The 27158-nt window shown below is 45.1% G+C and overlaps 1 protein-coding gene and 1 long non-coding RNA gene across 4 annotated transcripts in view; both read right to left on the bottom strand.

Annotated features, from left to right (window-relative positions):
* MOB3B (MOB kinase activator 3B) overlaps positions 1-27158 on the bottom strand; it is a 97728-nt gene that overhangs the window by 46148 nt on the left and 24422 nt on the right. For all 3 annotated transcript variants that reach the window (XM_083420751.1, XM_083420753.1, XM_083420752.1), the window contains exon 2: positions 3742-4310. In XM_083420751.1, the coding sequence (XP_083276877.1) occupies positions 3742-4159 (418 nt within the window). In that variant the 5' untranslated portion in view covers positions 4160-4310. The remainder of the gene's footprint in view (positions 1-3741; positions 4311-27158) is intronic.
* Positions 1-27158, bottom strand: part of LOC310668043 — a 94650-nt gene that overhangs the window by 46148 nt on the left and 21344 nt on the right. The gene's annotated exons all lie outside the window — the stretch shown is intronic.

The following is a 27158-nucleotide window of genomic DNA, read 5'->3' as shown; positions in this document are numbered from 1 at the left end:
ACGGCCCACAGAGAACTTTACAGCCACTTCCTTGGCATAAGACTTTGAGGACCAATTTGGCAGATTCTGCTGCCTCATCACCCTGGCTGCAACTACTATGGGATCCAAAAGGACGCCATGCCAGGTCATGGGTCAGATATTTCCATGCCAAGCCCTCTCCTTCCTAAAAAAAAAGGTATACCCTTCCAAAGGTACAAGAGGGGCACCATTCCTGTCAACACCTTCCAGGTCATCCCCGCATTGAGCTCAGTGAAATCAGGAATTACAGTGGTACCAGGGTTTAAGAACAGCCCTGTTTACAAACGATTCAGTTTACGAACTCCGCAAAACTGGAAGTAGTGTCCCAGTTTGCGAATTTTACCTCGGTCTAAGAACAGAAGCTGAACGGTGGAAGGGCACTGGCGGCGGGAGGCCTCATTAGGGAAAGTGTGCCTCAGTTTAAGAATGGTTTCGGTTTAAGAACGGACTCCTGGAACGGATTAAGTTCATAAACCGAGGTACCACTGTAAGTCCATTATCTGAAAGTCTCAGCAGCCTCTATCTCTTTGCACTTGCAACAGCAGGGCTGTGCTTGCGAAAGGAACACCGGCAGTATTCTCCTGCAAGATAAACAGGAGTTTCATTTACCCAAAGAAAGAAATGATTAACAAGTGACTTGATCACTTCTGGGAAATGATTTATAATGAGTTAGGGGTGAGGGGAAATGATGGAGGTAGTTTTTGTGAAAAAAACAGTAGCTTTTCTTTTAGGTAAAATTGGTGGAGAAGTAACTAGTGAACAGTGGGGGAAAAACTATGTATGTATGTATGGGGGAAAGGAGGAATTTGAGAAGGAAGTGCTGAAAAGGTTTTCACCAAATCCAATAAAACTTGTTTCAGTTTAGATTTTTTTTAAAAAACCAAGATGGGGAAAAGGAGTGTTCTTTGTGATTTTGCAAAATATACTCATTAATTGAGGTACTACTTGATGCTCACTTAACTTCCTAGTTTTCAAACGACGGAAGGTTTTTACAGGTATTTCTGAGCACTTGGGAGTCAAAAGAAAGTAATTCAAAGCAGCTGCTGTTGAGATGTTTCATTCCGAATCTGCTCAGCAGAGCCAGACAGAGGATGATGACAGGTGGGTGTCCTGTCCCCCCCCAAAAAACATAAATCCTGGCTAGGCCCATGCTACAGATACGTCTTTTAAAGTAGTGACACTCTTGTTCCTGCTTGCCCAAGGCTGATGAAGGAACTCCTTCCTCTAGCTATTACTGCTGCCTTCAGAGATGAAACAGACTCGAGGGGAGAGGAAGCTGGCAGGAGATCATGTATTGATTTCTTTGTTCTTGGCTTTTGTCCTGGAACAAGACGGAGCAGGCTGGGAAAGATACAGCTCCTTAAAGCTACTCGTTCCGAAAGGGGCAGCAAGAAATCAATCTCTCACAAAGACACTACAGGGATTTAGGAACAAAACGAAGCAGGCAATTGCTTAGGGAGACCGCAAATAATATTCTGGAAAATGTTCCTTCTTGCGTAGAGATATGCACACCTGCTTATCTTGAGCATCTTAAGTATGGCAAATAACTAGGAAATTTACGACAAAATAGTTCAGGCACATATAGAGGAGTTGCTGCTGCCCCTTATAGGCCGACATTCACATGTGGGGCCTTTGCCCTGTTCGTTAGTCTAAGATGTCCTGGTTGCTAAGAATAAGATGGGGTTTTGCGTGACATCTACTGCTTTCAGAAGCACTGATACGTCCATAAGTAGCTCAGATATATTATCTAATCACCAAATGGCATCTTAAACCCAAGTTACGGTTGCCACATTGGAATGTAGAGACGCCTCTTTTTTTGACTGTGGAATTTATCATTATTATTCATATCATTTCTATGCTGCTTTGTATTTTTAAAGAACAAATCTCAAAACAGTTTACAAACACATTAAAACATCAAATAAAACAATCCCAAATAAAAGAAATTCAAGCTTCAAGGAAAATCTTTCAGGTCCTTCTCCAAGTGACAGTTTGCTTTCCCCAGTCGCCAACCTGGCAATCCAGAGATCCACAAATGGTCGCCGTTGGACCGGTACCAGTCGCAAAACGCGCCTGGCGCCTGGCGAATTTCTAACAAGGGAGTTTGTTGCCTTTCCCATGAACGCACAACAAAAAGAAACAGAGCAATCACTGGGAAACAGAGCTTCCACCTGTTCATCCAAACAAACAGAACGTTTCTGGCATTTCCTTGTAGCTTCTGCTGTCTGCAAGTGTCTCCTAACAAATCCATCCAACAAGCCACAAGGGCATGAATATCCCACCTGCGAGTCGTCCTTCTCCCAAACACACTATAACATATTTCTGATAAATCAGTAAGGTTACTCTTCACTTTGCCAGGTTACATAGACATTAGTTTAAAATTTGGGCCTGGCAGATTTCTAACACTGCCTTTCAGCACTATTCCCAGAATGTAACCCCAGAGTAAGTTGAGGGTCACCTGTATATCCATGTAAATCTCAAAACTAAACTTTAAAAGTACATACAAAGGAAGGGTAGCTTGGTCCATAAAACTCCAAAACCCACAGTTGGACAATGCTTATACAGTCGTACCTTGGTTTTCGAACAGCTTAGTTCTCAAATGTTTTTGGCTCCCAAAATCCGCAAACCCAGAAGTGACTGTTTCGGTTTGCGAACTTTTTTTGGAACCTGAACGTCCCACAGGGCTTCTGCGGCTTCTGATTGGCTGCAGGAGCTTCCTGCAGCCAACCTGAAGCCGCGTTTCGGTTTCCGGACGTTTTGGAAGTCGAAGGGACTTCCAGAACGGATTATGTTTGATTCCAAGGTACAACTGTATTGAGACAAATCAAAATGTCCCTCAAAGTATGGCAAACATTCAAGTTCTCCACACCTCTTTATCAACCAAGTGTCACGGTCCGGTTCACGGGTGATCGAAGTTCTGGCAGGGGACGTCAGGACCAGGGGCAAGATGGCAGGGTGGGAGCAGGAACGGGGATCCAGAAGCCAGGAGTCAAGAAGCCAAGGGTCCGAGGGTCAGGAAGCAAGGAGGCACAAAGTCAGGGGTCCAAGGATCAAGAAGCAGGGAGTCAACAAGCCGAGGTTCAAGGATCAGGAAGCAAGAAGCCCAAGGCAGGAAGCGTGTTGCTGTGGCCAAGAGCTGAAGGGAAATGCTGACCTTATATCCCTTCCCAGCTCTTGCCACCAGGTGCTGTGAGTTACTTATCTGCCTCACTTGTGTGGCCGTGCCTTGCCTCTTGAGAACAAACTTAGGAAGGCCCCAGTCCTGCAAAGTCCTATTGGTCACAGGGCCTGGTTCCTGCACGCACCCCTGACACCAAGATCTTACACCAGCTTTTTGGAACCCTGCAGACCAACTGTGACAGGTCTTCAGGCAACCCATCTGTCGCTCATGTGGTGTCACAGTGACATCACATGACCAATAGGTGTGTTGCTCCCCCCCATCAAAATCCCTCACATGCCTCTCCTTCAAAGCCGGCTTTCCATGCTTCTTTAGGCCTTGCAAAGCCCACCACATGGTTTTTGTTCCAACCTGCGACTGAAAAGAGCACCTCTGGGTGGGCTTTGCAAGGTGTGGGGAGACTTGGAAACCCAACGGAGATTCAAATAAGGGATGTGCGAGGGATTTTGAAGAGTAGGCCGCTGGTTGAGCCAAACACCATATCCGACAAGTCTTAAGAGGAACCTGTTGTGCGGCATGCGATTCTTAAGACACAAGTGTAAACTTACCTACACTAGTAGGGAATATGTCCTCGTTGTTGATTTGCACCTCAATCCAGTCCATCAAGAGATTCATATACTGGGGTGCTGGCAACGCCGTAGGTTTCTTGTACTTCAGATCATCCTGCCACCGATATTCATATTTGGGGCCCCCCGACATCACAGGGCAGGTCCTCTCCGTACAGAACTCACAGATAGTTCCATAGATCAAGTTGATCCTGTTGAAAAAGTCCACCACGTGAACTGCTACCCAGTCATTTAGATCTTCTCCACCAGGCAGCTGCACAGCTGCTTTCAGGTCCACCCCAGAGTTCAGCGAGGCCTGCGCTCGTTTGTGGAGCTCAAACCTCTGGGTCCCGGGTTCAAATTTCCGTTTGGGGCGGAACGTCTTGTCCTTGTTAAAAACTTGTTTGAGTGCAATGGACATGTCTTATAGTCTTCAAGTTTCCTTATAGCAAGCAATCAGGCACTAGAATACCCTGGTACATCCAAGGTAAAAGTGGATTTCAACAGCGGCAGGAGGTCCTTTGGTCCACTAGCTCTTCCTGCTGAAAGTTCTCCCGGGAGACTTCATGGTCCTGAAAGTTCAGAGACAAAACGTGAATGAATAAAAACTGCATGTTGGTGGTCAATTTGACATCCACTCATTTGCTTTTTGTTTGCCTTTACCTTTACCTGCAAGTCTACCGGGGTAAAAGTGTTGTTACTTAATAGGTTTATGTAGAGTTACACCATATCAAGAAGCCACTTCAGATAGCCAGACAAGCTTCAGTCTTTTCTCCTCACCCCCCTTTCAATTAAACTGAGCTCTACTTGAGGGCTGCTGGTATTTTCGTCCCATATATGCGGGTGGCGCTGTGGGTTAAACCACAGAGCCTAGGGCTTGCCGATCAGAAGGTCGGCGGTTCGAATCCCCATGACGGGTGAGTGCCCATTGTTCGGTCCCTGCTCCTGCCAACCTAGCAGTTCGAAAGCACGTCAAAGTGCAAGTAGATAAATAGGTACTGCTCTGGTGGGAAGGTAAACGGCATTTCTGTGCACTGCTCTGGTTCGCCAGAAGCGGCTTAGTCATGCTGGCCACATGACCCGGAAGCTGTATGCCGGCTCCCTTGGCCAATAAAGCAAGATGAGCGCCACAACCCCAGAGTTGGTCACGACTGGACCTAATGGTCAGGGGTCCCTTTACCTTTACTACTTGAGGGCTGCTGGTATTTTCGTCCAATATATGCTACCTCACTGCATCCCAAGGATGCCAAAAGGTGGCTTGCATATCAACAGTACAATCAGGGTGGATTTTATTTAAATCAAATCAATTTAAATCACGAGTCAGCAAGACTTGATTTAAATCATTAGTCAGTAAGACTTGATTTAAATCTTTTTTTTAAAAAAAAAGAAAGACTCATTCTTGCTGTTATAATCTTAATATTTACAACCAGAGGGTGGTTTCATTTTTGGAATAATAATAAATGTTCAGAGTAGTTTTTACACTTATATCAAAAGTTACAGATTTGGTTATACTATTAGAAATACATAGATAATTATGACATGAATGTGAGGTTTAATAACTGTTTATATTTGGACAACTTTTCTGCTGTACTTTATTGGAAGGAGAAAAACAATCATTTCCTTAATAACAATTTAAACAATTTATTTAACTAAAGCAATAACATCATAGCATATGTATCCATGTTTGCTAACTGATGTGGTTAAATGTTTGCTTGTTTTTTTTAAAAACTTAGACTGAGTTTTAGCACACATGATAAACTTAAAACAAATCCTTATTTCCTGATGAACGGCCTTTGGACTATAATGTAACTTAAACAGAAAACTATCTTTAGAAAGATTTTTCCTCCAAAAGCATTTTATTTTTAAAAAATCTGATTTAAATAAAAAAACTGATTTAAATAAATAATTAAAAAAACACATTGATTTTTATCCACCCTGAGTACAATTAAGAAATGGAGAGACAAGAGGCTGACTCTGTTATACTGCCCATTTACAGACTGGAAAACAGCTATAAAAATAAGGACAATAAAAATAAGCCAGAAATTACAGTGTCTCCCTTTTCCAATGCATCCTGACACATTAAACACAGTACAGTGGTGCCCCGCAAGACGAATGCCTCGCAAGACGGAAAACCCGCAAGACGAAAGGGTTTTCCGTCTGCAGAGGCGCTTCGCAAGACGAATTTCCCTATGGGCTTGCTTCGCAAGACGAAAATTTTTTTTTTGCTCCAAAACCCCTTTTTCTGAATCGCTAATCCCTTAAGCCTTAAAAAGCCGTTTTTAGCCCTTAAAGTGCCAATAGCGCTAATAGCACTAATCCGTCAATGGGCTTGCTTCGCAAGACGAAAAAACCGCAAGACGAAAAGACTTGCGGAACGGATTCTTTTTGTCTTGCGAGGCACCACTGTAAGGACTGCTAATCGGTATCTCATTATGTCACAGGAATGGCCCCGTAGTGACTGCTAGCCTATCAACTGCCACCAACGTTAACGTTTTGTTTTCATTTCAGGTGGTGGGCAAGAGAGGCGTCTGTGCAACATATAGCAATTTTGGTTTTGATGCAGGTATGATTGGAGATTTCACCCATGGCAATAGGTGAGGAGGAGCATAGCTGTCAACTTACAGATTTGAAAATAAGGAACCAGCAGCCTCGAAAATAAGGGATCAGCAGTCAAAATAAGGGATTTTCCCAGCACATGTATGTTCAACTTCTGAGCCCCCCCAAGCCAAAGGCAGAAAGCCCAGCCAGCAGCCAAACGAAGCCTCAAGCGGTGGTTCCCACAGCGCAGCAACCCAGCAAAGGGATGCAGCAAGGAAAACCACCGTCACCTCTCCGCTGGGAAGCGCTGAGCAAAGGCGAGTCCCTAGGCAATGCGGCCGATTTGATCGGCACAAGGCATGCAAGCTCCACCCCCCCCAGTCGTTCTTAGACTCCTTATTGGGTGAGCAATGCAGCCAAGCAACACAGTTGGAGCCTCCCTCCTCCCTGGCCGGCAGGGAAGGAGGGAGAGGAACTGCTTCCTTTGAAACCCGGGAAATTTAAGGGACATCATCAATAAGGGACAGCAGCGGGACACAGCGCTGGGATAAGGGACTTTCCCGCCAAATAAGGGACAGTTGACAGCTATGCTGAGGAGTGTCAACAGCACTGAAAGGGAGAAACTGCAAACTAGCAGCAGCCGGTTTCATTCAACTTCCCAGCTTGTCCACTCACTGCTTCCTAGTTTGTGATTTGCCTAGACTTAAAGACTTCCAACATTTTCCATGTTCTCTTCTAAATCAGTTGGTGTGGCAAGGCTGTTGGGCCACTGCTCTGCATAAACTCAAAGTACATATTCCACACTACAACGATGTGTTTTAGGGGAAAACTGTATTTCGATAAAAAGGTTCCCTACTGTTACTCATCTTGTCACCCAAGAAACTCTGATAAACTTCTGAGGACTGGAAAATTGTTGGACTGGAAAGATCTCGACTGCTTTTATCAAAACAGCAGCTGTGGAAAAGGCACATGAGAACCATTCAGTTATAAAACTGCACCCCTCCTCTCTTTCCTCCTTGTGTAGAAAAGTATTTTTAGAAGTCCATGGTCATCTGACTTTCATGGGATTCTGTGGTGAACCAAAGCCTCTGAGATCATTCCCAACGCTTTTTGAGGTCATCAGCGATCAAGTTTTCAACTCAGGAAGCAACACAGAAACAATGGCTTTCTTCTGAAAATGCCATGAGTGCCCCGCTCCACCTTCCTCTGAGCAAACTTGGGGTCCAACAGTTTCCCCTGAGATTGTTCCCCAGATAATTCCTCAAACTTGGGAAACATATTTGGCTGCAAGCTAAAGTCTGCAATCAATTAACATAACGAGAGAGGAGAAAGGGAATATAACGAAGGGCATTTGACTGGGTTTTTGTGTGTGCCAACATCACCAAAACCATGGGCTCAAAACAGTTTCACAAGCTCCTCGCCAAGGAAAATGGTGCCACAGATTTTATGGTCCCTTACTAGGATCCTGAGAGCTGAGAGCTAGACCATAAAGAAGGCTGATTGCCGAAGAATTGATGCTTTTGAATTATGGTGCTGGAGGAGACTCTTGAGAGTCCCATGGATTGCAAGAAGATCAAACCTATCCATTCTTAAGGAAATCAGCCCTGAGTGCTCACTGGAAGGACAGATCCTGAAGCTGAGGCTCCAATACTTTGGCCACCTCATGAGAAGAGAAGACTCTCTGGAAAAGACCCTGATGTTGGGAAAGATGGAGGGCACAAGGAGAAGGGGACGACAGAGGACGAGATGGCTGGACAATGTTCACGAAGCTACCAGCATGAGTTTGACCAAACTGCTGGAGGCAGTGGAAGACAGGAGTGCCTGGCGTGCTCTGGTCCATGGGGTCACGAAGAGTTGGACACGACTAAACGACAACAACAACTAGGATTCTTTGCAACTGCTTCCAACTATCTCAGTGCGGTCAGGAAAAGTTGTGGGGGTTGCATGTTCCCGCCTCTCTAAGATGCCAAGAATTCTTGCATTGTACTAGCACAAACACTGCTCCTGATCTATGCAGAACCTTACTGCCAGCCTACAGGACCTAATGATGTTGGTATCAGTCCCCTCTTCCTTCCTTGCATGCCAGCTTTGTTTCAATGTCTCTCAGATGGTAGCCAAGGTCTGCACCAAGTCCATGTCTGAGGCTCAACGGAGTGGTCCTCTGACGGCCCAGCTTCTCCCCTATCTGGACAGGGATAGCCTAGCTATTGTTGTCTATGTTCTGGTAACCTATAGGTCAGATTACTGTAATGTGTTATATGTGGGGCTGCCTCTGAAAATGATTCAGACACTTAAGTTGCTGCAGAATTCAGTGGCCAGGTTGCTCACCAGGGCAAGGCAATTTGAGCATATAACGCCAATCCTGGCTCGACTGCACTGGCTGCCAATTAGTTTTGGGGCCCAGTTCTGAAGTGCTGCTTCTGACCTGTAAAGCCTTAAACAGCTCAGGACTGCAATGCCTCAAGGCCTGCCTCTCCACCTATGAACCTACCCAGGCCCTGAAATCATCCTCTGAGGTCCTTCTTCGTGCGTCTCCTCCATGAAAGGTCTGGAGGGTGGCAACACAAGAACGGGGCCTTTTCTGTGGTGGCTCCCCGTTTGTGGAATGCTCTCCCTAGGGTATTCCGCCTGGTGCCTTCATTATATAGCTTAAAGCGCTAGGTGGAAATGTTTCTCTGCAACCATGCCTTGGGCTGATTAGCATCCTATTTGAATGCGTCTGGCTGATTTAACATCCATTTGAATGTGTTTGTGTTCTTGTTTTTATTATGTACAGTGGTACCTTGGTTTACGAACTTAATCCATTCTGGAAGTCCGTTCTTAAACCAAAGCATTCTTAAACCAAGGCGCGCTTCCCCATAGCAGCAAGGGACTCAATTTACAAATGGAACACACTCAACAGGAAGCGAAACATGTTCTTAAACCAAGGCATAATTCACAAACCGAAACACCTACTTCCAGGTTTGCAGCGTTCTTAATCCAAGTTGTTCGTAAACTAAGCTGTTCTTAAACCAAGGTACCACTGTAACCTTTCCTCTACCATCACTGGAGATTCAGAAGCACATAGTGAACAGAGAGGGACAGGAGCAACAATTATGCCAAGCTGCACAGACCGTAAAACAATATATGCCATTATTCAAACAAACCATGTACGACCTGGCACCTCCTTCCTCCAGCAATAAAAGGCAGCTATTGTGGTGGCACGTGTATTGCTTGGCGAACGAGCTTGAGTCAGTTTCGAGAGGGATAAATTAAGACCTTTTATGCTAGACGTTTAAGCCTCGTTCAACCTTCCATTAGGAGGGGCAGAACAGATGAGACATTCAAGAATTCAGCCAACAACAGCCCCCACCCCTTGACAGATAAGAATTTCTTGCCAAAGTAATGTTTGCTTCTTAACCCTTTGTTCGTAGCCCACTTTGCCTCCCATTTAAAACCAGATGAGATAGGAGGTTTCTCCTGGCTTTGAAGTTTCGGAAAATGCAGATGGAAGGCAGCACAACGGCATAGACAACATATAATAAGAACTGCAAAGCTGACCAGAATATATAAAACGAGAGGATCCCTCCACATCTCCAAGGTGAAGATGAACCCACGTTGAGAAAACTCACTCTTAGCAAACATTTACTGTACCCTGCCAATGATTTATTAAAGATAAAGGAGAAGGTGTGCTTTTTTTAATCCGTCTGCTCAATGGCAATTCGATCTCCACTAGTTTAAATAGACAGATATTTGAAATGTTCCATTCACTAGCACTGAGGCTAAATGCTAAAAAATAAAATACGGTGGTACCTCAGGTTAAGTACTCAATTCGTTCCGGAGGTCTGTACTTAACCTGAAACTGTTCTTAACCTGAAGCACTTTAGCTAATGGGGCCTCCTGCTGCTGCCGCGCCACCGGAGCATGATTTCTGTTCTCATCCTGAAGCAAAGTTCTTAACCTGAAGCACTATTTCTGGGCTAGCGGAGTCTGTAACCTGAAGCATATGTAACCTGAAGCGTATATAACCTGAAGCGTATGTAACCTGAGGTACTGGGCAGGAGGCCAGAAACTGATCGCTACAAGAGCTGAGCTGATTTTACCCAGACATTTAGCAAATCCTAGTTTGGTTTTTTGGGTTTTACAGAGCCTAAAGAGCATTCGTCCATTATAGATAGATCATTTCCGCAATGGATATAAACTGGCAAAGGAGGACAGACCTGGGCTGTTAAATGCAACAGCTTAACCTAACGGAAGTCTGTGATAAGCCACTTCTAAGTTCCAAGGGGTCTAGAGAGTATATTGAGGTGGGGCTCAGCAGAACTTACAGTGAGTGGCGACTAGTGACTATTTGGACTAGCAGGATGCAAGGCAAGTAAGCCAACAGTAAAGGTAAAGGTAAAGGTACCCCTGCCCGTACGGGCCAGTCTTGACAGACTCTAGGGTTGTGCGCCCATCTCACTCAAGAGGCCGGGGGCCAGCGCTGTCCGGAGACACTTCCGGGTCACATGGCCAGCGTGACAAGCTGCATCTGGCGAGCCAGAGCCGCACACGGAAACGCCGTTTACCTTCCCGCTAGTAAGCGGTCCCTATTTATCTACTTGCACCCGAGAGTGCTTTCGAACTGCTAGGTTGGCAGGCGCTGGGACCGAACAACGGGAGCGCACCCCGCCGCGGGGATTCAAACCGCCGACCTTTCGATCGGCAAGCCCTAGACGCTGAGGCTTTAACCCACAGCGCAACCCACGTCCCTAAGCCAACAGTAGAAAGAGCCATAGCCAAGGACAGGAAGAGCCGGTGCTTTTTTCCTGCTGGAACGTGTCGGAACACAGTTCTGGCACCTGCCTTGTGCCGCCATCTTGTGCCACGCACAAGGGTAGGGGGCTCAGGAGCCAATAAAAAAAGGAAGCAGCCGGCTAATAGGCAAGTGTGGGCAACACAGCCATCTCGGAAGGGTTGTGCTAACTGTGTTACTCAAACTATTTGCGACGCACCGATCTGAGCGCTTTGTATGACTGAAGGAGGAGGAGAGCAGGCCAAGGCAAGGAACTGTATGTGTGCATCTCTCTCCCCGCTAAGGAGCGAAGGCGCCAAATCTCCCTATAAGATGGTGTAACCCGGCATCTTGGCACGTGATTTTGGTTTCAAGATGGCGTCGGTGTCTGGGTTGGCGACTTGAGGCGGTGAGTTCCGGCACTCCCCCCCCCCTAGAAAAATAACCGATTTTAATTTTGCCGCCACTGCCCTCCCTATTGAGTTCAACCATAGGCTCCCACTGAGCCTAATGAGGAGGAAGCTGACAGCCAGCTTACAACCTCAGGTGTTGTTGTTTAGTCATTTAGTCGTGTCCAACTCTTCGTGACCCCATGGACCAGAGCACGCCAGGCACTCCTGTCTTCCACTGCCTCCCGCAGTTTGGTCAAACTCATTCAACCTCTGGAGTAGTTGTAAATAAGAAACCAGGTAGGTACAGGGGTTGGTGGAACAGCGTCCTATTTCCCCAAATAGCCAAGCCTTTGCTACTTGCAATTCTCACTTGTCTTGGCCAAAGGGCTCCTTTCTGCCTCCTTTTCACCCCCAAAATTTAGCTCCATATCCTGGATTTCACGCAAGGGAGTCTGGATGCTTCCAAAGGACCTTTTTCTTGAACATTCATCCTGATTTGTTTGCAGGGAGGTTAGACAGCATTCTGTCACACCATTATCCCACACTTTCCGCTGCATGTTCCTGCCAATTTCCCTACTGGGAAATTGATATTTTGTGTTATGTACTGAAGTTCTCACCCTGGGCCAGCATGGGGGATACTGTAGATAGTTTTCACTCAGGTCCACATATGCAAATAAGGGATTGAAAGTGACGTTCAGTGATTGGATAGTTACAGAAAATGGTTACTGTTGCGTTCTAGGGGAGCTCTATATAAGCAGGCTGGCTGAACCCTTCAGTTCAGTTCTGTTCTGGCCTGTGAATAAACAAGAGCTGTTTGAAGAATCGCTGTGTCGTCTGATATGTTCACCCACAATTTAACATTTTGGGGACTAGATTTGTTGGGCAAAAGCTCCAAATCTGCTTGGATTGGACAACCTGGATTTGCTGGCATGCGGTAAAATCCCGCCTCGAAATCATTCTTTTTAAGCTGGTGCTGCTGCAAATCTGCAATATATATATATACGCAGCGCTCATTAAAGAAACTTTGAGAGAGGAAGTGCAGAAAGCAAAGCTCCGCTGGTTCAACGCTTCCTCTGACAGCTTTTGTCAAAGAGAAATGGCATCTCAGAGTTCAAAGGAATCCCTCTTAAGCTTTTACAGCTCGAGTCTGGATTGAGAACAGCGCTGGTTCCCCTGAGGGAGTATCTTAAAATACTTTCTGTCCTCCACGGCTGGGTTACTCTCGAAGGGTTGTGGTGTCATAAATGGCACGAGGTGTTGGCTGCAGTAATCCTGCACTTCACAAAAAACAAAACAAAAAACGAGCTTCCCAGCAGTTCCCACGGGGATAGGGTTCGTCTCAAATCCTAGCGACCATCATTGCAGTGAGGGAATGTTTCTCAAGTGCTGATAGACCCCATGACCTGTAATGTTTGGAAGGAGGGCACAGAAAGAGACTGTGCCATGAATCCAGTCTCCGATACAAGTTTGCTCAACGTCCGTTCCCCAATGAAATTTTCCCAAAACCCACTTCGGAGTGCTAACCTACAATTTAGTTGTGTACAGACTTGTCATTTTTGCCAGAGTAACCTACTATTAAGTTGGGAGAAAATAATCTAAATATATCCACTTCCCACAACACGGATGTAAAACACGGCATCAGATTTGGCAGTCCCTAACCCACCTCGACACAATACCTTTTTTTGTGTGTGTGAGGTTTCCGGAGGAATCTGACACAATGCAAACTTAATCTGAACAAGCGGGTTTGTAAAAGGAGGTTGTTTGGCGTGGGAAAGAGGGCACAAAGGTAGTGTAAAGTTAAGCTATACCTTAACAGTACTGTTGAAAAGAAATACTTTCTCTTCAACTGTCTGTTATGGTTATAGTTATCAAGCCAGAACCAGAATAGCCAGGAAGGTCCCCAAGATGCTCTCCCTCCTGCTACAAATCAATATTCCAAAGCCAAATGGCAAATGACTCTTCCTTCAGCGCTGGGAACAGTACAAATGTCCTCAGATGCCCCTGATGAAAGCAGCGAGGTCAGCATAGAGATGCAGGACAAGATCTGCGACACAAACAGCTTCGTTCTCCAGCAGACAGGTTTGCTCAGGGAACTGAGGAGGAGCAACTGGTTTGCGGGCAGTTGCTTCACCCTGCCTAAAGATAGGGCCGGCACTGAGAACAGCCTCCAAAATGTTACTCAGCACGACTGAGCAACATTTGCCTTTGCCAAATAAAAAACAGCCCTCGTCAATTCACTACCTTTTTACTCTACCAACCAAAGTCATCTATTCTGAGCTTCTAAAAAAAATTATTACAGTCCTTTCGAAGCCCCATGCTTTGTGAAACCTGGATTTTACCAGCATGGTAATACAATTGCTTAGCCTTGGTAATTTGGCATTCCAATATGGAGCTGGGCTACTTTCGGTTGCTTGCCTTCCCAGATGGTACATCTGTGCGTTTAGAATCACAGACTCTTAAATCTGTATAATGAAACAGTGTAGTCTGCTCAAATACAAATTAATTAAAAAAAGAAAGAAAAGCTCATTCAAGTTCCAATAACCCCCTCTAAATAAACCCACAATCAAAGAAACCTCTACAACAAAACAGACTTAGAATACCTGATCTCACACAAACCAATTCCTTTCATCCTTGTTTATCACCACATTCCAGAGTATGTGACTAGTAACTTAGAGGATGATTCAGTTATATAGCTTATTTATCAGCCACATCCTCCTTTTTATCCTCTGCAATCAGCACTTGGCAAGATCTACTCAATTTGTGTCTGGATTAGTCCATACCTCCTTTTTCTTTTAACACACGCCAATCACACGATCCTCCATGGCTCTCCGACTCACTCGATCACGTCGCTTGGCGCTTATGCTGTTCCCCAACTTCCATGTGCAAGACTCTGCACGCTGGGCCTCCTCACACAGGGTCAGGTAGCACATTTATGACAGCATGGGGGAAAAATTCCCAGAAGTGGTAACCATAAGCTCTCTACCCCAGCAGGTCCTGAAATCGGCACAGTGCTACTCTCAGTTGCAAACTTACAATTGCCGTTAGCCTGCACATAGACAGAGGCAATACAACTGCACGAGACTTAGATCTCAGAAGACTTTCCCGAAACGAGAAAGCCGAGAGGTGGAGAGGTTGGAAACAACTATTGGATACCAGGCCTTGAGTCGCACAGATAGGATTTCCTGGTTCTGGGCTGCTGCAGACCTGCATGCCACATCCTTCGATAGGCCCAGAACAATATCGACAAATGAGCAAGGAGATTTCAACACAAGATCGCCGACCGGTAACCCTACCTGCTTGGTTTTGATCCGCCGCATCCCTCTGCCAGCTTCATCGCACTAATTCTCCTATTAATGGGAAGATGAAATGAAGCAGTTTCACACCACCGGGGCATGAAAAATACTGAAGCAAGCATTCAAGTTGTCATCTTCTTAAACTGTGACATGGGTTTGGTTTCCAGAACGCTATCGCATGTCGACACCAATACCAAGCGAGAAGCCTTGCCTAATCCACGGATAGCAACACAAGCAACGTAACAGGCTGTATGTAACTAAGTAAATTCTTTTTAAACGCGATTCAAAAAGATCGTATCAAAATATATGGTTCTATAGACCAACTTATCATATAAACGAGACGTATTATGAGAAATTAAAGTCCAGCAGATTGATCAGGAAATACAATTATCCTGGAATCCTTGTCTTATTTTCTGCATGTGCCATTCTTCCAAGTTCTTTGTCTGATACCTGCATACAAGGAACGCTAGTATTCTTAAAAGCATCTTCAGTAAAAAAAATTATGGGGGTACGCATACACATAAACATTTTGTGAATCTTTGCACTTTTGTCCATTTACTGTATTTATTTTCCCCAATTTGAACTATAAAATGGCGGTTTTCTTGAGTACCCCTTCCTTTTTTTAAGGAAGAAAAAGCACTGGGTATATCAATATATTGTCCAAAACCTTTTTGAAGTCCATATCATATCAGTTTCATAATTTTTGACTTGGCAGTACACAGTGGTACCTCTGGTTACGAACTTAATTCGTTCTGGAGGTCCGTTCTTAACCCGAAACCGTTCTTAACCTGAGGCACGCTTTCGCCAATGGGGCCTCCAGCCGCCTCCGCACCGCGATTTCTGTTCTCATCCTGGGGCAAAGTTCGCAACATTGAGCAACTACTTCTGGGTTAGCCGAGTTTGTAACCCGAGGTACCACTGCATTGTGAATCCTCTCTCTCTCTCTCTCTTTCTCGTGTGTGTGTGTGTGTGTGTGTGAGAGAGAGAGAGAGAGAGAGAGAGGGTAGGAGCACTATGCAAAAATCGCATTGTGGGAAAAACCATGAAACCAGTCAATGCTTCTACGTAGCTCCATCCTTCTTTCAGACATCATGATATATCGGCATATTGCAGCGTTTAGCTGGTGATGCATTGCAATGTTGAAAACCAGATATTGCCCGATCCACCACTGTTGATCTCTCCTCACAATGAACAGGCACAGGTGGGCATGTTTTGAGGCCCCACTCAGCTCAGGCAGGATGATAATTATTATGCTTTGGCATCTCAAGGGCCAAAGGTTCCCCCATCTCGGCCCTCGAAGATTCCCCACAGCTGAGGTTCCACGTGGAAATAATATCTGCAATGGGCTATTTTATCCACAGGTGGATTTTAAAATGCTTTTTTAAAAAATCCCCAGGGCATGTTAAGGGGCCATTATCTGAAAGCAGCTTTCAGCAGTTGCGTTCCTCCTCAAACAACTGCCTAGTCGGGCTGTTCCTTCACTAATCTAAAAATCCTGGCATGTCTTAAGTGGAAGCTTATCTCGGATCATTAAAAACAGTACATTGTGCAGCAGACTTTAACAAGGATGCCCGGAAGCATGGGTGACACAAAAGACACACACACATCTTGCTTCGTAATCTGAACGGAGGGTTTGTATGCAACAAGAACATTATAAAACGAGTGACGAGTTTCTGCGGAGATCAACTCCGTCTATGAAGAAGCCGAATGCTGCAATCCCAGAAAAAGCAGCAGCTGCTGACACGATCCCTTAAGTTCAATAATTAGCTGGAAGCAATTCTAAACTAAGCACTTCCAGTAAAAAGGCTGGGCTCTTCAGCAGCTTCTAAAAAACCAGAACAACCTGGGATTCGTTAAGAAGTCCACATTCTCCAGAATCCAGTGCAAGGATTTCATTTGCTTTTCCAACCCATCTGGGGGGAAAACACACACCTGACCTTCAATTGCTAGTTACCATCGGAAATCTGGGGGAACTGGTCTCCAATATTATTATTATTATTAGTGTTAATTTGAATGTTTTACATTTGTTTTATTGTGCTTTAAAATTCTGTAAGCCATCCTGGGAATTTTATTGAAAGACTGGGTACAACTCCCTAAAATATAAAACGTCATTTTTAATAGCATAAGTTACTCTCATTTCATAGCATTTTTAGTGTGTGTGTGTGTTGTTATACTACACATTGGTTTTTGAAAGCCCTTTTGCACTCCTAGGTAGCCTTTAGAATTTAATATAAAGGAAGTGAATGGAAATGAAACTTCCGAGTCAAATTTCTAGGTCTTTTGACTCAATAGGTAAAGGTAAAGGGACCCCTGACCATTAGGTCCAGTCGTGGCCGACTCTGGGGTTGCAGCGCTCATCTCGCTTTATTGGCCCAGGAAGCCAGCGTACAGCTTCCGAGTCATGTGACCAGCATGACTAAGCTGCTTCTGGAAAACCAGAGCAGAGTACGGAAACGCCGTTTACCTTCCCACCGGAGTGGTACCTATTTATCTACTTGCACTTTGATGTGCTTTCCAACTGCTAGGTTGGCAGGAGCAGGGATGGAGCAACGGGAGCTCACTCCGTTGCGGGGATTTGAACCGCCGACCTTCTGATTGGCAAGTCCTAGGCTCTGTGGTTTAACCCACAGCGCCACCCGCTTCCTGTGAGTTATTTGGACTGGAAAAACCTCGTCTTGATTAATATTAATATTATTCCACTGTTCCTTACACTGAGCAGTTTACTGGCTGTCCGTGAGTTATACATTAGTGAGGGAGGGAGAAAAACCTTTTTATAATTTTATTAATTTTATAAATGTTGCTTCTTACTTGCCTTCGCCGAAACTTGATTCAGCCACCATCTCTACCAGCCTCTCTGATATTGCCAACAAGCCCAGACAGTGGTTAATGGCTGCTGGCACTGTTCCTGCCAACGTCTACATCAACCGCAAGGGGGAAAATGACGCCTGTGGGTACGATTAACGAGGATCATATCTGAATATTGGCATGCTGGTAAACATGTTGCCAAACGAATTTGCTGCTTCAAATTAGGACGCTGCATTTGGGAGATGTTTTTGTGATGGCGGCCGTGCTATTGGGTTATCCTGCGTTCCCTTCTTGTCTCCTTGATAGTCCCAAACAGATTTTGCAACAATTGGGCTAGATCCAGAGGGAAACAGCCATGGCTTTGCAAACGATATTGCCAATAAACGGTGCACATGCAGTCTGCAACAGAGGCCACAGCTATTCAAGGAAGCTGAGCCTCTATAAATTAGGCTATCAGTTTGGTGCATCTAAATTTTACTAGCTTGTTTTATGCCGTTAGCCATTTGCTGACCTGGCCATGGTTTGGACAGTTATCTAAAAATCACCAGTCATCTGCATGAGGCAGGACGGAAGCCAAGAAATGGCCCTTAATCTCTTGTCTACAAGAGCATAATAATAAATGTTGTGATTGTGACATATGGGCGTGGAAATAGTGCTCCAAATCCATACAGAAATCCAAATAAGACATTTGTGTGTGTGTGTGCCTGCTTTAAGTGCAGCACTTATAAAGGCGAACCTGAAAAACGCATGAAATGGCTGCCGGATCCAACCCCTCTCTCGGCTGAGGGGGGTAAAGGGAAGTTGCCAATTAATTTATTCAAAGGGAATAAATTACACAAGGCAAGGGCACGCAGAGAAGTTTGGATAATGTCCACATTTTGCAAACAGCACAGAACTTAAATTCTATTGACGCGGAATCTGAGTATCTTTTGTGTTATATATTTATTTACTTAAAGCGTAAGTCATACAAATGCAGACAGTCAAAAGCAGTATTAAGCAGGGCTAGGCAATGTATCGATACATTGTCCAAAATAGGTTTGAAGTCCACCATCATGATAACGGTTTCATAATATCTGACATGCTGATATATCGCGAAATCACAATGTGTGCATGTGCTATGTAATAAAAAAATAAATTGGGAAAAATAAATTGTTCTCCTTCATGGAGAGCGTGGGTTGCGGTGGGATTAACCAGACACACCCCGTTGCTGGGCAAGTTGGTTTGGTTGGCCCACTGTGTGACTGGACTCCTTGGGTTGCTAGGGAGAGTGTGATGTTGCTGTTATTGATTGACAGCTTGGGTTGAAATATATTCCCTGCACGCAGCGTTGAACATTCTCTTTTTCACTTTGCGCATCGGATCACCTGCCCACCCTCCCTTAATTTTGGGGACTTTGTTGCGTTTGACCTTGCTATGCCTGTCATAGGGTCACCTGCGTCTGGGGCAGGGGCCTGGTAGGAATTTTGTCCATTTGGCTGATTGGCTGGTGCCATTTGGCTTTTGCCTACTGCGTAGCAAATCGTCACAACTTGTAAGGTTGTGGTTAGGCATTGGTTTATAGAAAAATTGGTTGGTGGAGGGGCATGGATTGGCTGTGCCTGCCTTTACAATATTGTTGCCACCAGGGTATTCCGTTAAAGGAATCCAGGGGCTCGCCATGCTTTTGTCTGCACCCCTGTCAAGGGGCTAGGGCCTCTGGGAGCTGTGGTTCCAATCATTTCCTTAATAACAATTTCCTTAAATAACAATTTAAACCATTTATTTAACTAAAGCAATAACATTATAGCATATGTATCCATGTTTGTTAACCGATGTGGTTAAACGTTTGTTACTTTGTTTTTTTTAGCATAATGAAAAACTTAAAACAAATCCTTATTTCCTGATGAATAGCCTTTGGACTATAATGTAGCTTTAATAGAAAACTATCTTTAAAAAGATTTTTCCTCCGAAAGCATTTTATTTTAAAAATCTGATTTAAATTATTAAAACCCCCCCCCTTTTTTTTAATCATTGATTTTTATCCACCCTGGTAGTGTCAGAGTCTTCAAGGGCTGAGGACCAGACGGGGTGATGCTTCAGTTGCCTGGTCCTCCTGCATTACTGAAAAACTAACTGGAAGTCCACAAACAGCAAAGGCCAAAAGGCAGCAACCTAAGGGCAGGTTTGAGCTTGACATTACCCTATTCTTCATTTCAGCCACACAAAAAGCTCAGGATGCTTGTCTTGCAGGAGGGGTCCCTGATGCAGGCAATTTCTGGGATCCTGCAAACTGAACTTTAGCAGAAGGATGACTTTGTGGGGAAATCTGTCACATAAAAATTGTGATTGCCCAAGTACCACTTAGCCAGGCGGAGAGGTAGCTAGGCTTCATCCGAACAGCATCTTCCCAGAAAGAAAAAGAAAGAGTACTTAGTATTAGCCTTGGTAAAAGAGCAGCTTGGGAACCCCAGACTCACATAAATGTAAAAGGATTAAGAGAAGACCTTTGCTCCAAGTCTCCATTTCTCACATTTTTTCCCTATCCTTTATTGGCCTTTTAGGGTTTAATTTTTAAGGGGGAAAGGCACTTTATGGCTTTTTCACTCAGCTACAGACATAAACCACCTAAAAGCTAATTACCTGCTCCTGAAACGGTTAAAAAAAACCAGCACACTTTTAAAGAAGTAAAAAAAGGATTGCTTTTCACATCCATCACCAAAGCCCAACCTGCCCTGCCCGATAAAAGAAAGAATGTTGTTTAATTGGGCTTTTGTACGGCCCTAAAGTGCATAGCCGTGTTCCACTCTAATTAGATTTTTTTCTTCCCTCCTGAATCTAGGTCTCTGGATTTGATCTTGGAAAGGCACCTCCTTGAAGTTATACGAGGGGGAAAGGAGCCTCTCAACTTCCTAAAAGCAGGCAGGGACATAGCAGACCACTTGAACTCAAGCCAGGAGCGTCAACTGCAAAGCAAAAACCAATCAGCGAGGAAAGCTGACATTTGTGGAACTAATTAAGCTAAGTTGCTGCTTTGGGGTTTGGTTTTTATTTTTTAAAAAGAACATTCCATTGATTATGTGGACAGCAAGGTGTTTGAGCTTAATGGAATGGGGGAGCCAGTTTGCCTGCACTGGATACTGAAGAAGGAGAAGGATAATATTTACTCCAATTAACTACACAGGTTACAAGGAATGCACTTTGACTCCCAAGAGTGGCCTTCTAATGCTCGCTAGTTTATAAAGTAACAGTTCCAACCCATAACAGATTTCTGTAGTCTTTCAGATAAAAAGGTAAAGGACCCCTGGATGGTTAAGTCCAGTCAAAGGCGACTATGGGGTTGCGGTGCTCATCTCGCTTTCAGGCCGAGGGAGCTAGCGTTTGTCCACAGACAGCTTTCCAAGTCATGTGGCCGGCATGACTAAACAGCTTCTGGCGCAACGGGACACCGTGACGGAAACCAAAATGCACGGAAACGCCGTTTACCTTGCCGCCGCAATGGTGCCTATTTATTTACTTGCTTTCAAACTGCTAGGTTGGCAGAAGCTGGGACAGAGCAATGGGAGATCACCCCGTCGCCAGGATTCAAACCGCAGACCTTCTGATCAGCAAGCCCAAGAGGCTCAGTGGTTTAGGCCACAGCGCCACCCGCTGTAGCAGCAGCCCACAATTCCACTGGCTCATGGTGAGCCTTAGCTTTCCTCCTCAGCTTGCGGACATAGCTTAGTGACAGGGTAGCTGATTTCCTGGTTCAATTCCTAGCCTTTCTAGGTAGGGCTGGGAACGACCCACCTCTGAAATCTTGGAGATCTGCTGCCAATTAGTGTAGACAGTAATCAGCAAGATGGAGAATAGCAGTTCCAAATGTATGATCCCCAAGATAGGATGGACTGCAAGCTGGAGAGAAAAACGGGGACCTGCAATTCGGGTATTTGAAATGCCTCAGCACCTACCGGACCCAAATAACCCTATGGAGAATCTTGGAATCATAGAGTTCGAAGGGACCACGAGAATTCATGTCCAACAGGTAGATCGTGATCTACCAGCAGATCACTGGACATCTGTGATAGATCACTGGCTGCCCCCAACAAAAGCTCAACAACTTTGACTTGAAACTCAAAAAACAGTGCCTTCCTTCCTAATAAAAGCTCAACAGCTTTGACCTGAACCCCCCAAAAGGGAGTAGATCACTGCCAGTTTTTGACTCTGTGAGTCTCTTGGGAGCTGGCCAGCCCTGATCTAGTCCAAACCCCTGCAATGAAGGAATCTTTCGACCTATGTGGGGCCACAACCCTGAGATTAAGAGTCTCACGTTCTGCCGACTAAAGAGGGCAGGAATCGCCTCTGTTCGTTGTTCCTGGCTCCACTGTCGGGACAATCCAGCAAATAATTCCAAACTCCAAAATGTGGGGCTGGAGATGGTCCCAGATCTCGCGCAGAGGCAGATGTCCCGTGCCAGGAGGCAGGTTGGGTCTTGCCTACCGCAAGGATCTGGCTTGGCTAGGAAGGCAAATCAAGATTTGTGGGCCTAAATAAAATGTCGGTATCAGGTCAAGGGGCGACATCAGCAAGTGGGGCACAGGTGATAACCTCAGTGGCCCACGGGTGGAAACCCAGAGAACCGATTCCTCAAATGGTATTTTATTCCCAGTGACTGTTCTGCACAAACCCTGCAATCGCAGGTGGGAAATTTATGGGCTGCTCCTGAGCACGGCAGAATAATTAAAAAGCTGTCAAAAGCAAAATGTAAATATAAATGACACTATAATCCTACACATTTACATAATCTGACACTTTCTTCAACACAACTTAGCATGTAGTAAAAAGCGTTCAGGACTGCAGCTTAAAGGCATAATCCTATAAATGTTTATTTAAAAGTAATTCCTACTGAGTTCGATCTCCGCAGCAAATGCAACTTAAATCACATTTGTCCAAATACACTTGCAGCCCATTTCCTAAAATGACCTGTGGATCAACTGTTTTGGGAACTGGCGGCTTTTAATGGCTGTTTTTATTGCAATTATTGGTATGTTTGAAACAAGACTTTTTAATATCTGTATGTAGTTTTAATTCTGTTAATGTTTAATTGTTTTTAATGATTGTTTTTTCTGTGTTTATAGTGATTTTCTGTGTTTATAGTGATTCTTGTTTTTTCTGTAAACTGCCTTGTAATTAATAATAATAATAATAATGGTAATAAATAATAAACCTGGCCATGGTTACAGATGAAAATAGAACCATAGGGAGCATAGAAGTCAAAATGCTGGCTGAGGTCTTGTTATTGTATTAGCAGCAGATTTCAAAATCTAACATTTTGGGTTTGGGAACTTCTTTTGTCTGGGAACAGGCACTAGACTAATCCGGAAGGATACCAGAAACTCTGTGGGACTTCAGCCATTTGGATGGTGTCAGCTTTGAAACTGTCAAGATACAAAACAGGTTTGAGTTCTGAGCGAAGGTTCGCAGGTGTCAGCAAACTGTCCCTCAGATCTTGTGGGGGGCTGGACTATATATTTTTTTGGGGGGGGAGGAATGAACGAATTCCTATGCCCCACTAATAACCCAGAGATGCATTTTAAATAAAGGGCACATTCTACTCATGTAAAAACACACTGATTCCCGGACTGTCCACGGGCTGGATTTAGAAGGCGACTGGGCCGGATCCGTTTGCCTACCCATGGTTCAGAGTAATTGCACAGGCGGAATCAGCACATCTGATCTGCAAACAGCTCCACGCATGCTTAATTTTTTGAAGGACGGGGAAAGACCTCTTAATTTTTTCCTCTCTCTCCCTTTTTAAATATATATATATATAGTATGATTTTTCCACTGTACAACTTAGCATGTAAAATGTGGCAGACTGAAACTTAAGGGCAAAGTCATCATCAGTGGAAACTGCAACAACAAAGCAATCATTTATGGTTTAGATTCCTTATCTCCTCCCACCGACTCCATAAGGAAGGAAGAAATCAGCAATTCCACCTGCTAACTTAGAAACACAGGCTTCTTTTTTAACTTCACTGTCTCCAATGGCATTTTAACTCCATTTGCCTTAATTGCAGTGGAATCACAATGCCACTGCAATGAAGGAAACAATGTGAATGTCTTTCCCAGGATGGACCTACAGTATCTCCTTTGTTGCCTCATTGTCCCCTCCGTGTGCAGGAGCGGTTTAAGGTTAGCTTGGTTTTATAAGGTTAGCTCAGCTTTACAGCCCAGCTGCTATATTATCCTGCAAAGCAGATAACAAGCGCAGGAGACGCAAAGGAACGGCTAGCCTTTCTTTTAAAGGAGAAGGCAGAGCTTTCGAAGTTCACAATGCACACGCTGCCACGGCTTTCGTCAGAAGCAGCTGCATGAAAAATAAATGGCACACTTTCGCCTTTCCGCACATTGCTCCGAGCCATCAGATGAGCATGCAGACCAAACAAACCCTGGCTCAAGCTGGCCACGCTGCCTCCTCTTCTTTTTTAATTTCTTAATAAATGATACAGAACATTGAAATAAAACAAACAAATACTAAAACAAAATTAAACTGAAGAAAATACATGTACACCCTACACTGAAAACATAAACCCGATGTACCCCCGTGACTTTCCTCCACCACAAATCGACTTCCTTTAGCTCAAGTTTAGATACTATCATTGCATTCTTTGGATAATATAATCTCTTGTAGCCATTTCTAATTATTGTTCTCACTTGTACTTTACATACTTAATCCACACATATCAACATACAGTGGTACCTGTGGTTACGTACTTAATTTGTTCCGGAGGTCTGTTCTTAACCTGAAACTGTTCTTAACCTGAAGCACCACTTCAGCTAATGGGGCCTCCCACTGCCATCGTGTGATTTCTATTCTCATCCTGAAGCAAAGTTCTTAACCCAAGGTACTATTTCTGGGTTAGCGGAGTCTGTAACCTGAAGCGTATGTAACCTGAAGCGCATGTAACTCGAGGTACCACTGTACTCCTCAAAGCAAAGCAAACAAACCCTGCCTCAAGCTGGCCACGCCTCTTCTTCACCCTCAGAGGCACCAACATGAGCAAAAGATTTGTGGGGTATGTGACCGTATTACACACACATGACACTAAGAAGAGCCAAGGGGCAGAGCCGAAAGCAGCTGCGGCTACAGAGCAGCTTCAATGGCTGGCAGCTCCTCCTCTCCAGTGCTCAACCACCACACCACCTCCTCCTGCCGCAGGGCTGCTTCCTCCCCTCTCCTACCCCTCCGCGGCAGGAGGGGGAAAGGAAGCCACCAGCCACTGCTGCTGCGCCACACACGGCTCCGTGGTCAACCTCATCCTTCCCCAGCTGCCGCCACCGGCCCAGGGCAGCTGCCCTGCTCCTTCCCCTCTGCGGCAGGAGCAGCACAAACCACCAGCCACTGAAGCCACACCCTGCTCAGCTTTGCGCTTGGCCTCCTCTGCCCCTGATTGTTCTCAACATTGGAAGGGGGGGGATATTTTATAGGGGGGCGAAGGGATCTGGGCCCCTTAGAGTTGGCGCCGATGTTGCCACTGGCTCTTGTCTCTCATTCCTCCTCTGGTTGAGGATAGTGCCTTGTTGCTTGAGATGGAAGAATGCTGGAAGCCTTCTGTGTCAGACATCTGGCTAGAGGGCGTTTTGGTTAACTTTCCCGAAATAGAGCTAGCAGTGAAATAAACATCTGTTCTGGTACTTTAACTTTCGTACTTTTTGAAGTTGTTGTTGTTGTTGTTGTTGTTATATTCATACCCCACCCATCTGGCTTGCTTTCCCCAACCACTCAGGGAGGCTTCCAGCAGATTTTAAAAACATAATAAAACGTTAAAAACTTCCCGGTACAGCGCTGTCTTCAGGTGTCTTATAAAAGTTGTGTAGCTCTTGACATCTGATGGGAAGGCATTCCACAAGGAGAGCGCTAATAATAGTAATAATAATTTATAATAATATTGTACGGTTTTGAATCTTTCTCAATTTTATAGTAACCTGCTTTGTTTTGTTTTTTTTAAAAAATCAAGTGGTGTATACATTTCATGAAATTAAAAAATAAGCCCCATTACCAGACAAGACTGTGAGCCTCAACCCGCAGCATTCATCGGGCTGGTACCCTTGTCTCATTTGCAAACGTGAGCTTGTAGCATGACTGAGAAACATGCAAACAGCCTCTTTTTTTTAATGTTGTACTGTCTTTGCCCGAAGCTGACAGCAGCTACCTGCAGACTATCTAGGTGTGAATCATCGGCGTCTGAAGATGGAAGAAGGCACACCTGGATACCTGGCAGCCCTTTCTTATTTATTGGCATAAACAATGCCTTTCCTTCGGGATGAGTCAAAACCTATAGACCAAGAGCACATGAATTTTACACCGGAGGGCATGGAGAGACTCAAACTAGACCCAAATCTTAAAACTCTCAAACCACTACAAACGAACCATTGCGGTCGAAAGCGTCAGACTGAATACATCGACTTCAGGCCAGCTTTAGAAACACACAATATTGCAACATCCGACCCTGTCTATGCTAAGTCAATCCATCCAGCTCAATATTGACCGACAGCACCTCTCTGGCAGTGTTAGAAACTCAGGTATCTAAGCTAGGCGCCAAATGGCTCCTTAAACCAAGGTTGCAGTCGCCTTGTTGCCATTTGGGGGCGAGACGGCTCGAACGTTTTATTTTTCAAACATTGGACTGACTGTGGTTGGTTCTCACTTGAACCTCTGGCTAGTTCAGATGAATATCTTGAGCTGGGCACTGTCACCTGGTTGCAAAGCGCACCTGGCACCCGGGGAATTTCAAACACTGGGCCTGCCCAGGGGTGAGAAAATAACCCTATCTTCCTTGGGCGCTCGGAAGGTTGCCGGTTCGAATCCCTGTGTTCATGGGCGATCAAAGTCTCGGCAGGGGACGTCAGGACCGGGGGCAAGATGGCGGGGTGGGAGCAGGAACGGGGTTCCAGAAGCCAGGATTCAGGAAGCCGAGGGTCCGAGGATCAGGAAGCAAGGAGTCATGAAGTCAGGGGTCAGAGGATCAAGAAGCAGGGAGTCAAGAAGCTGAGGTTCAAGGATCAGGAAGCAAGAAGCCTAAGACAGGAAGCGTGTTGCCGTGGCCAAGAGCCAAAGGGAAATGCTGACCTTATACCCCTTCCCAGCTCTTGCCACCAGGTGCTGTGAGTTACCAGTCAGCCTCTTCAGAACAAACTTAGGAAGGCCCCAGTCCAGCAAAGTCCTATTGGTCACAGGACCTGGCTCCTGCATGCACACCTGACACCCTGCAATGGAGTGAGCTCCCGTTGCTCTGTTCCAGCTCCTGCCAACCTAGCAGTTTGAAAGCACGCCAGTGCAAGTAGATAAATAGGTACCACTGTGGCCTGGAGGTAAATGGCGTTTCCGTCCCAGTGTCCTGTTGCACCAGAAGTGGTTTAGTCCTGCTGGAAAGCTGTCTGTGGATGAATGCAGGCTCCCTTGGACTGAAAGCGAGACGAACCCCATAGTTGCCTCTAAAATCGCCCTGGGGTCCTTTACCTTTACAATCCCATTAACTGCACACACAGAGGCTGCAATTTTAAAAGCAACAGGAGATGTAAAGCCACGCTTGACATGGAGCATAACATGCAATTTCTTTTACCTTCTGGTTTTTAATTTATGCAATTATCATCGTTAGGCATAATGTGCAGTTTGAT

This window comes from Podarcis tiliguerta, assembly GCF_965153285.1.
Source record: "Podarcis tiliguerta genome assembly, chromosome: 17".
Classification (NCBI taxonomy): domain Eukaryota; kingdom Metazoa; phylum Chordata; class Lepidosauria; order Squamata; family Lacertidae; genus Podarcis; species Podarcis tiliguerta.
The sequence above is the reverse complement of the archived record's forward strand: the minus strand, read 5'-3'. Positions and strand labels throughout refer to the sequence as shown.